General features: G+C 37.2%; 1 protein-coding gene across 3 annotated transcripts in view; it reads right to left on the reverse strand.

Annotated features, from left to right (window-relative positions):
* Nucleotides 1-12,000, reverse strand: part of LRBA (LPS responsive beige-like anchor protein) — a 779,214-nt gene that overhangs the window by 690,113 nt on the left and 77,101 nt on the right. For all 3 annotated transcript variants that reach the window (XM_030916318.1, XM_010372523.2, XM_030916327.1), the window contains exons 3-4: nt 10,311-10,542; nt 9,992-10,092 (exon numbers count right to left, since the gene is read on the reverse strand). In XM_030916318.1, coding sequence (XP_030772178.1) covers nt 9,992-10,092; nt 10,311-10,542 — 333 coding nt within the window. The remainder of the gene's footprint in view (nt 1-9,991; nt 10,093-10,310; nt 10,543-12,000) is intronic.

Raw genomic sequence — 12,000 nt, forward strand, 5'->3', positions numbered from 1 at the left:
AAAGCAAGGGTTGCAATCCTAGTCTCTGATAAAATAGACTTTAAACTATCAATGATCAAAAGAGACAAAGAAGGCCATTACATAATGGTAAAGGGATCAATTCAACAGGAAAAGCTAACTATCCTAAATATATATGCACCCAATACAGGAGCACACAGATTCATAAAGCAAGTCCTTAGAGATTTACAAAGAGACTTAGACTCCCATACAATAATAATGGGAGACTTTAACACCCCACTATCAACATTAGACAGATCAACGAGATAGAAAGTTAACAAGGCTATCCAGGAATTGAACTCATCTCTGCACCAAGCGGACCTAATACACATCTACAGAACTCCCCACCCCAAATCAACAGAATATACATTCTTCTCAGCACCACATTGCACTTATTCCAAAAGTGACCACATAGTTGGAAGTAAAGCACTCCTCAGCAAATGTACAAGAACAGAAATTATAACAAACTGTCTCTCAGACCACAGTGCAATCAAACCAGAACTCAGGACTAAGAAACTCAATCAAAACCACTCAACTACATTGAAACTGAACAACCTGCTCCTGAATGACTACTGGGTACATAATGAAATGAAGGCAGAAATAAAGATGTTCTTTGAAACCAATGAGAACAAAGATACAACATACCAGAATCTCTGGGACACATTTAAAGCAGTGTGTACAGGGAAATTCATAGCAATAAATGCCCACAAGAGAAAGCAGGAAAGATCTAAAATTGACACCCTAACCTCACAATTAAAAGAGCTAGAGAAGCAAGAGCAAATGCATTCAAAAGCTAGCAGAAGGCAAGAAATAACTAACATCAGAGCAGAACTGAAGGAGATAGAGACACAAAAAACCCTCCAAAAACATCAATGAATCCAGGAGCTGGTTTTTTGAAAAGATCAATGAAATTGATAGACCACTAGCAAGACTAATAAAGAAGAAAAGAGAGAAGAATCGAATAGATGCAATAAAAAATGATAAAGGGGATATCACCACTGACCCCACAGAAATACAAACTACCATCAGAGAATACTATAAACACCTCTATGCAAATAAACTAGAAAACCTAGAAGAAATGGATAATTTCCTAGACACTTACACTCTCCCAAGAGTAAACCAGGAAGAAGTTGAATCCCTGAATAGACCAATAACAGGCTCTGAAATTGAGGCAATAATTAATAGCCTACCAACTAAAAAAAGTCCAGGACCAGATGGATTCACAGCCGAACTCTACCAGAGGTGCAAGGAGGAGCTGGTACCATTCCTTCTGAAACTATTCCTATCAATAGAAAAAGAGGGAATCCTCCCTAACTCATTTATGAGGCCAACATTATCTTGACACCAAAGCCTGGCAGAGACACAACAAAAAAAGAGAATTTTAGACCAATATCCCTGATGAACATCGATGCAAAAATCCTCAATAAAATATTGGCAAACCGAATCCAGCAGCACATCAAAAAGCTTATCCACCATGATCAAGTGGGCTTCATCCCTGGGATGCAAGGCTAGTTCAACATATGCAAATCAATAAATGTAATCCAGCATATAAACAGAACCAAAGACAAAAACCACATGATTATCTCAATAGATGCAGAAAAGGTCTTTGACAAAATTCAACAGCCCTTCATGCTAAAAACGCTCAATAAATTCGGTATTCATGGAACGTATCTCAAAATAATAAGAGCTATTTATGACAAACCCACAGCCAATATCATACTGAATGGGCAAAAACTGGAAGCATTCCCTTTCAAAACTGGCACGAGACAGGGATGCCCTCTCTCACCACTCCTATTCCACATAGTGTTGGAAGTTCTGGCTAGGGCAATCAGGAAAGAGAAAGAAATAAAGGGTATTCAGTTAGGAAAAGAAGAAGTCAAATTGTCCCTGTTTGCAGATGACATGATTGTATATTTAGAAAACCCCATCGTCTCAGTCCCAAATCTCCTTATGCTGATAAGCAACTTCAGCAAAGTCTCAGGACACAAAATCAATGTGCAAAAATCACAAGCATTCTTATACACTAGTAACAGACAAACAGAGAACCAAATCATGAATGAAGTCCCATTCACAATTGCTTCAAAGAGAATAAAATACCTAGGAATCCAACTTACAAGAGATGTAAAAGACCTTTCAAGGAGAATTACAAACCACTGCTCAGTGAAATCAAAGAGGACACAAACAAATAGAAGAACATACCACGCTCATGGATAGGAAGAATCAATATTGTGAAAATGGCCATACTGCCCAAGGTAATTTATAGATTCAATGCCATCCCCATTAAGCTACCAATGAGTTTCTTCACAGAATTGGGAAAAACTGCTTTAAAGTTCATATGGAACCAAAAAAGACCCCGCATTGCCAAGACAATTCTAAGCCAAAGAATAAAGCTGGAGGCATCACGCTACCTGACTTCAAACTATACTACAAGACTACAATAACCAAAACAGCATGGTACTGGTACCAAAACAGAGATATAGACCAATGGAACAGAACAAAGCCCTCAGAAATAATACCACACACCTACAGCCACCTGATCTTTGACAAACTTGACAAAAACAAGAAATGGAGAAAGGATTCCCTATTTAATAAATGGTGCTGGGAAAATTGGCTAGCCATAAGTAGAAAGCTGAAATTGGATCCTTTCCTTACTCCTTATACGAAAATTAATTCAAGATGGATTAGAGGCTTACATGTTAGACCTAAAACCATAAAAACCCTAGAAGAAAACCTAGGTAATACCATTCAGGACATAAGCATGGGCAAGGACTTCATGTCTAAAATACTAAAAGCAATGGCAACAAAGGCCAAAATTGACAAATGGGATCTAATTAAACTAAAGAGCTTCTGCACAGCAAAAGAAACTACCATCAGAGTGAACAGGCAACCTACAGAATGGGAGAAAATTTTTGCAATCTACTTATCTGACAAAGGGCTAATATCCAGAACCTACAAAGAACTCAATCAAATTTACAAGAAAAAAACAAACAAACCCATCAAAAAGTGGGCAAATGATATGAACACACACTTCTCAAAAGAAGACACTCATACAGCCAACAGACACATGAAAAAATGTTCATCGTCACTCGCCATCAGAGAAATGCAAATCAAAACCACAATGAGATACCATCTCACACCAGTTAAAATGGCAATCATTAAAAAGTCAGGAAACAACAGGTGCTGGAGAGGATGTGGAGAAATAGGAACACTTTTACACTGTTGGTGGGACTGTAAACTAGTTCAACCATTGTGGAAAACAGTGTGGCGATTCCTCAAGGATCTAGAACTAGAAATACCATTTGACCCAGCCATCCCATTACTGGGGATATACCCAAAGGATTATAAGTCATGCTGCTGTAAAGACATATGCACACGTATATCTGTTGCAGCACTATTCACAATAGCAAAGACTTGGAATCAACCCAAATGTCCATCAGTGACAGACTGGATTAAGAAAATGTGGCACATATACACCATGGAATACTATGCAGCCATAAAAAAGGATGAGTTCGTGTCCTTTGTAGGGACATGGATGCAGCTGGAAACCATCATTCTCAGCAAACTATCACAAGAACAGAAAACCAAATACCATATGTTCTCACTCACAGGTGGGAACTGAACAATAAGAACACTTGGACACAGGAAGGGGAACATCACACATCGGGTCCTATTGTGGGGAGGGGGGAGGGGGGAGGGATAGCATTAGGAGATATACCTAATGTAAATGATGAGTTAATGGGTGCAGCACACCAACATGGCACATGTATACATATGTAACAAACCTGCACGTTGTGCACATGTACCCTAGAACTTAAAGTATAATTTTTTAAAAAAAGACACTGTGAGATAGATTGATAGATAGATAGATAGATAGGTAGATAGATATAATGGAATACTACTCAGCCATTAAAAGGAATGAATTAACAGCATTTGCAGTGACCTGGATAAGACTAGAAACTATTATTCTAAGTGAAGTAACTCAAGAATGGAAAACCAAACATTGTGCGTTCTCACTGATATGTGGGAGCTAAGCTGTGAGAACGCAAAGGAATAAGAAAGATACAATGAACTTTGGGGATTTGGGGTAAGAGTGGGAGGGGGCGAGAGATAAAAGACTACAAATATGGTATGGTGTATACTGCTCAAGTGATGGGTGCACCAAAATCTCACAAATTCACCACTAAAGAACTTACTCATGTAATCAAATACTACCTATACCCCAATAACTTATGGAAAAATAAAATTTAAAAAATAAAAATGAACATTTCAAAAAAAGGTACTTCAAAAACACTAAAATATTTTAACCTCATAACCACCCTATGGGATGGTATTATTATTATTATCCCCAGTTTACATAAAAAGAATCTGTGGCAGGGGAACATTCCCAAAGTTACATGGTCAATAACTGTCAAGGTCAGGATCAGAACTCAATCTGCTCCAGAGTCCATCCTTTTAAACAACTATACAGATGCTCCTCAACTTATGATAGGGTTACATCCTGATAAACCCACAGTAAGTCGAAAATAATGTAAATTGAAAGTATGTTTTCGACCCAAAATACTGTCAACTTAAGATGGGTTTAGCCAGAGGTAGCCCCATCCTAAGTCAAGGAGCATATGGAATGCATATCACTTTCACACCATCGTAAAGTCAAAAAATAAAATAAAAAAACTGTACTTTCACCATTAAAATAGGGACCAAAATCTTTAACATGGATTATAAGATACTTTATCTACCTCTTTAGCCTCATTTTGCTTCTTACTCTCCCCTTCTCCCTGCACTCCATCCTTCTCTCAGTCTTCTTCCCACAACAGGGCCTCAGCAAAAGCTATTCCTTGTGCTTAAAATGTTCTCAAAAGGGCTCCTCTACTCCCCTCTTAACCAAGTCAACCTTACCCAGCCTTTAGAGCTCATCTTAACAGTCACTTCCTCAGGGTAGCCTTCCTTGAAACTGAGAGTGGATTAAACTTCCCTATCATATTTATATACCTTTACTGCATAGCATATAAATATATGTATACACAGAGCATATACATATAAAAGCTGCAATGCTGAGTTTATTTGATTAATGTTTCTTTGGTCCACAATTCTCTAATACATGAAACAATCAGCAATAAAAATGAAAAATCTCATTTGCAGTTACAAGGAAAAACAAAAGATAATCAGACATACCATGTCATTTTAATCTGTTTATAAGCAAATAAGAAAAGTGCAGGGTATTCCTCCTTGTTAAAAGTTTAAAAGTTCAAAACAGGGTCAAACTACAAATGAAATCACTGGTTTGTCTTCATCTTATTTTCATAGATGATATAAATTATAACTACTAACTGTGTAAAAGAGTTTGGCAACCTTTCACCTAAATATTAAGTGGAAAGCTTCATTCTTAAGTGAACAAGAAATTTTCAATTAATCATACTGCTCAATTATAAAAGCATAATAACATGTAACTACAATCAGTGATTTTTTTAAAATAAATTCCAAAGTAAAATAACCAAAAATAACTTTGCAGTTAAAAATAAAATAAATAAAAATAAAAATACAGTATTGTAGCATGTCCATCTAGAAACATCATTCCTCCAAATTTCCTTTCCTATAAATCAGTCAACAAAAGAATACATTAACATAAGCACTTTACTTGACAGACATTGCTAGGGGAATACTGGGAAAGCCTTTCACAAAAAAACTTAGACCAGGCACAGTGACTCACATCTGTAATCTCAACACTTTCGGAGGCCAAGGTGGAGGGATCGCTTGAGCCTAGAGGTTTAAGACCAGCCTGGGCAACATGGCAAAACTCCATCTCTACAAAACAATACAAAAATTAGCCAAGAATGGCGGCAAGTGCCTGTGGTCCCAGCTATTTGGAAGGCTGAGGTGGGAGGATTGCTTGACCTAGGACGCAGAGGTTTCAGGGAGCCGAGATAGCACCACTGCACTCCAACCTGGGTAACAGAGCAAGACTCTGTCTGAGAAAGAAAAAGAAAGAGGAAAAGAAAAAGATGTAGTAGTCATATTTCAAGAGTCTGTAAAAACGTTCATGTCCACCAATGCACTATTTCCACATGCAAAAATCTATGCTAAAGTAATCATCACAAGGGCAGAGATTTAGATACAGGGAGTTTTTCACTGCACTGCTATGACAGCAAAAGATAGAAATAATATGCCTAATATCAAATAACTAAATAAATGTAATGAATATCTGAGCAAGGCCTTGCTCTCATTTTATAAATAGTTCATTATTTTTTCCCTTTATCATCTAAACCTATTCTCATTCTCCTCCCGCTCCCCATAGGCCGCTATATTAACATGTTTAATCTTTTATATGTAGATTATTCCTTCAAAAATGTTTTTTGGGGCTGGGTGTGGTGGCTCACACCTGTAATCCTAGCGCTTTGGGAAGACTGCTTGAGCTCAGGAGTTTGAGACCAGTCTGGACAACATGGCGAAACCCAGTCTCTAAAAGAAATGCAAAAATTAGCCCGGCATGGTGGTGCACATCCATGGTCCCAGCTACTTCGGAGGCTGAGGTGGCAGGATCTCTTGAGCCCAGGAAGCTGAAAATGCAGTGAGCCATGATCACACCACTGCACTCCAGCCTGGGTGAGAGTGAGACCCTGTCTTAAAAAAAAAAAAAAAAAAAAAAAGGTTTTTTATGTGCTTATACTTATCATCGCTTTCTTCCTATATATTTTACATCTATTCCTATTACTCCATGCACTGATTCTATTAAAGAACAATCTATTCTGTGCCTTTTGTACATTTTACCAATCCACTCTCTTGATGAACATCCATGTTAACATTCACTGCCATCAAAAATAATGCTTCAGTGAACATCCTCGTGTATTTTATGGATCTATGTGAGAATTTCTTGGAATATGAACTAAGGAGTGAATTACTAAATCACTGGATACAGTATAATTAACATGACTAAGTAGCACTAGACTCATCTTGAGATCGGCTCCACTAGCATTCATTCCAACGAAAAGCACACCAAGTATAAAATAACCCTGTATCCCAAACTATACTTGCCATTTTCCAACTTTAAAATTCTTGAGAAACTACACATGGAAGGTGACATATCAATACTGTTTTAATGTGAATGTCTCTAATTATTAATGATTTTGTGTTCATCTGATTGTGTGGTTTGTACGTCTGTAAATAAATTTTTTTTTTTTTTTTTTTGAGATGGAGTCTCGCTCTGTCGCCCAGGCAGGAGTGCAGTGGCCGGATCTCAGCTCACTGCAAGCTCCGCCTCCCGGGTTCACACCATTCTCCTGCTTCGGCCTCCCGAGTAGCTGGGACTACAGGCGCCCGCCACCTCGCCCGGCTAGTTTTTTGTATTTTTTTTAGTAGAGACGGGGTTTTACCGTGTTAGCCAGGATGGTCTCGATCTCCTGACCTCCTGATCCGCCCGTCTCAGCCTCCCAAAGTGCTGGGATTACAGGCTTGAGCCACCACGCCCAGCCATAAATAAATATTAGTTCATGTTATTTGCTATTTTCTTATCTATAATTTTCTATGCTTATGAATATAATAAAAATATATTACATATTCAGAATAAATAATGTGAATATAAATAAAAACCAAAATTAAATATATACTTTCTCTTCTGGACACGACACAGTAATAGGACCTGGACGCACCAACCTACTATAAACAACTAGAAAAGTGGGCAAAATGTATCAAACAAAAACAGTTTTCAGTATGGAGGAAGAGTAGTTCAAGACTGTGATCCCTGAGAAAACAAACAAAATGACTTTAAACCTGGTGTCAATTTCCGTATCATTGCACAGGGAAACCAAACAAAACTTGAAAGTCTCAGTGAGTTGGAAAGAAAGTGGAATCCACAGTGGATAGAAGTTTCAGAGCAGAATACTACAGAGGAAAGAACTGAACAGAGAAGTCCCAGAAACTGCACTGACTCTTTGGCTTAATATCAGACTGATCATGCTTACGATAAAACTCAACATGGTGGGGCTAAGATAGTAAGAGCTTCAAGTTAAAGAATTCCCAAAACTAATACAGAGCTAGGAATTGTTGAGACCCTACTAGACACTTTGGAGAGACCACAGTCTTGCTACCTCCTGTCCTATGTCTGCGACTTAAGAGTTACTCAATAGAGACTCTGTAAGAGACATGCCTGAACAGTAAAGCTAAACTAGCCCTAGCATAACAGCCACTCTAAACCTTACTGGGGAGAAAAAAAAAAAAAAAAAACTTTTAAACTAGTTTTAAAGGATAAAGTTGATCCACAAATAACTTTGATCCACAAATAACTTATCTGCCTGCAAAACCAGTCTAACAATCATAAAATATGACAAAATCCAGCTCTCAGCAACATAAAATTTGCTGTCTGATATATTGTCTAAATTCAGTAGCCATAAGCAGCAGAAAAATGTGACCTACATAAAGAAGCAAAATCAATGAGTAAACTGACCTAGAAAATGACATTCTAGAATGAAAAAACAAGAGCATTAAAGCAACTATTAATATACTAAATATTTTCAAGGATTTAAAAGAATTAAATGAGGAAAAAGATGGAAAATATTTAAAAGAACCAAATAGAATTTACAGAAAGAGGCCAGGCGCGGTGGCTCATGCCTGTAATCCCAGCACTTTGGGAGGCCGAGACGGGCGGATCACTAGGTCAGGAGTTCAAGAACATCCTGGTCAACATGGTGAAACCCCGTCTCTACTAAAAATAGAAAAGTCGGCCAGGTGTCATGGCGTGCACCTGTAATCCCAGCTACTCAGGAGGCTGACGCAGGAGAATCACTTAATCCCAGGAGGTGGAGGTTGCAGTGAGCTGAGATCACACCACTGCACTCTAGCCTGGCAACAGAGCAAGACTCCATCTCAGAAAGGAAAAAAAAGAATTTACAGAAAGAAAAATATACTATCTGAAATTTCAGTGGATGGAATTAACACACTGCTGAAGAAAAGATCAGTTAACTTGAGACTATAGCAATAAAAACAATTTAAATAAAGCACAAAAACACTAAAAAAAGAGTTAACAGATCTCAGTAACCTGTGAGACAATATCAAGAGGTCTAATATATCTGTAATTGGAGTCCCAGAAAAGATGGGAAGGGGGGACAAGAAGACAGTATTTGAAGAAACAATGACTAAAATGTTTCCAAATTTTCTGACACTTGCCTTACACACTCACAGATGTAAAAACTATAAGACGACAAACACAAGGTAAGCTAGAACCAGAAATATAATCAAATTCAATGACAATCAGTAATAAAACTCTAAAATTAAACACATTAAACTGGAGTTTGAGAGAAATATGCTAAAGAATCTAAATTTTAACATAATGAAAAAGAGTAATTATAGGGCACAATTTTAGATACATTTAATGAAAGCTAGATTAAGGATCAGCTGACTGAGCTGTTGCTGTGGGCAATGTAAAGGGCACTAAAATAAGCCTGGAAATGCAACAAAAATAGAGAAAATGTTTACTACTCCTCCTCAACAGGACAGATAACTATATGGTTGAAGAAACAGTTTGATAAGGCACTTGGGGTTCAAAATAAGTTCACCCCCAATACTACCCATTGCAAATGACTCCTAAGTTGCATCTCAAGAGGGTAGATCCAATTAACTGCAGAGGTTTTGTTCACAGAGTGAGTTACTCAAGTTTAAGGGACTCAGATAAAACTAGATCAAAAAGAAGAAAAGGTATGCACTATTACCTAATACTTTTCTTTCTCTACATTTATCTTCTTTTCTAATAAATATTGAATGTACATTTAAAGAACAATTGGAAGAAGAATTAAATTATCAGTTTGCCTGAAACACCATTATCTTAGTGCATACTTTTAGGGTCCAAGTATGGCAAGAGTAGCCATAGGGATCTCAATGCTATTTTAATTAATCTATTCAATTTGACAATTATCCCATGTATAATAATATCAGTTACTTTACAAGCTACTAATGTGTTTGGGAGGGGGATACTTTAAAATACCAAAGAGTACTTAAGTTTTTTTACCCATTGTCCTTTATCTCCTTGAAGTTTACTGAAGAAAAGCTTTAGTTCGCGAACTGTCAAATTATAGCTAGCCAGCACTCCCAACATGTCAACTAAAAGATCTGGAAACAAAAGAAAACAATAAAATAACTCAGCTAATTATATTTCTCGAATATTTAAAATAAACTGTGCTTATTTAAGGGCTTGGACACTAAAGTTCTAGGTGCATGCTACATGCTTAAATATTTCTTAAATATTGCTACATGGAATAAGAAAAATAAGTATTTAAAAATTAAACTTTATCTCTTTGTATACATTGTACTATAGAAAAAAATCATACCTGCTATCATATTGTCAACTTTTTCAATTTTCCCAAGCACTTTTTCAACAAGGCCTACTTCAGTGCAGACTTGAAGATTCCGTATGCTTTTCTTCAGAATAGCTGTAAACATGCTCCAGACTTCTGCTTGGCAAGTAATGTCACATTTTTCCAGTAGGTCCACCATGCAGTTGATACTCTCACCTTCTTGGATAATGAAATTCATTTCCAAATCAAACTGTCCTCCTACCAACTTCCAAGGAAAAAAAAAAAGTAAAAGCATTAGTATCCTCAATATCACTATAGCATGTTCCTAAACATTAGATTAACAATAACTACTCACATTCTTCCTCCAAAACAAAAGGTTCATTTAAAAAAAAAAATTTCTTAATGAACACACACAGCTCAAAAACTGAAGTTTCTGAAGTAATCTCCAAATTTAGACAGTAAAGTCAAGTAAGAGAATATAAACATTAAAATATTTTTCAACAAAAACAAACATAGGATGTCTTAGGTAAATTGCTATCTACTAACCTGTTACCAATAAAGATCTAAATCAGCTGTACAATTGCTTCTCATTCAGTATTTCGCTTATGAAGTATCAAATCTGTGAACTACACTGAATAATCTAAAGGTCCTTTGTTAACCAAACAAGTAATAAGCTCATGGTAAAACTGAAAAGCTGAAAAAGGCTCAGAATGGTCACACATTGGAGTTTATATTAGTCAAATTTTTGGTTTATTAAGCCTGTTCATTTTCTGTCAATAATCAGTATAACTTACATATAATTAGTCACACATCTGAAAACGCTATAGCTATACTGGCCTTGTCATCTCATCCACAGCCTCCCAACACAGAGGGAAGGTTTGTACATTTTAAATAAATCCTAATTATGTAAAGGAATTAAAATACTTTCAGAATTACCTTTGTAGAGTTATCTTATTTAACTAGATTTTTTAAATAAATTTTTTAAATTTAAAAATACCTACATTTAAGGTATACGATAATACAATCAACTAGACCTTTTAAAGATCTCTGTCAGAAATAGTTACACACATGATTCACCTACACTTTTTTCTTTCTGAATACTTCTCGGTTTTTCATTATGCATTTCTAAACTGCATACCCAAAAGGTATGCAAGTAGAAGAAAGTGAACTTTAAAAAACAAATCCGGCAGGGAGTGGTGGCTCATGCCTGTAATTCCAGCACTTTGGGAGGCCAAGGCGCACAGAGCACGAGGTCAGGAGATCAAGATCATCCTGGCTAACACCGTGAAACCCCATCTCTACTAAAAAACTACAAAAAAATGGCCAGGCGCAGTGGCTCATGCCTGTAATCCCGGTACTTTGGGAGGCCAAGGCAGGCGAATCACCTGAGATCAGGAGTTGAAGACCAGCCTGGCCAACATGGTGAAACCCCGTCTCTACTGAAAAAACAAAAATTAGCCAGGCGTGGTGGCATGCGCCTGTAATCCCAGCTATTCAGGAGGCTGAGGCAGGAGAATCACTTGAACCCGAGCGGTGGAGATTGCAGTGAGCTGAGATCATGCCACTGCACTACAGCCTGGGTAACAGAGCGAGACTCCGTCTCAAAAAAAAGAAAAAAAAAAAAAAAATACAAAAACTTAGCCAGGCACGGTGGCATGTGCCTGTAGTCCCAGTTAGTTGGGAGGCTGAGGCAGGAGAATCACTTAAACCTGGGAGGCAGAGA

The sequence above is a fragment of the Rhinopithecus roxellana genome, chromosome 2 (genome assembly GCF_007565055.1).
Source record: "Rhinopithecus roxellana isolate Shanxi Qingling chromosome 2, ASM756505v1, whole genome shotgun sequence".
Lineage (NCBI taxonomy): Eukaryota > Metazoa > Chordata > Mammalia > Primates > Cercopithecidae > Rhinopithecus > Rhinopithecus roxellana.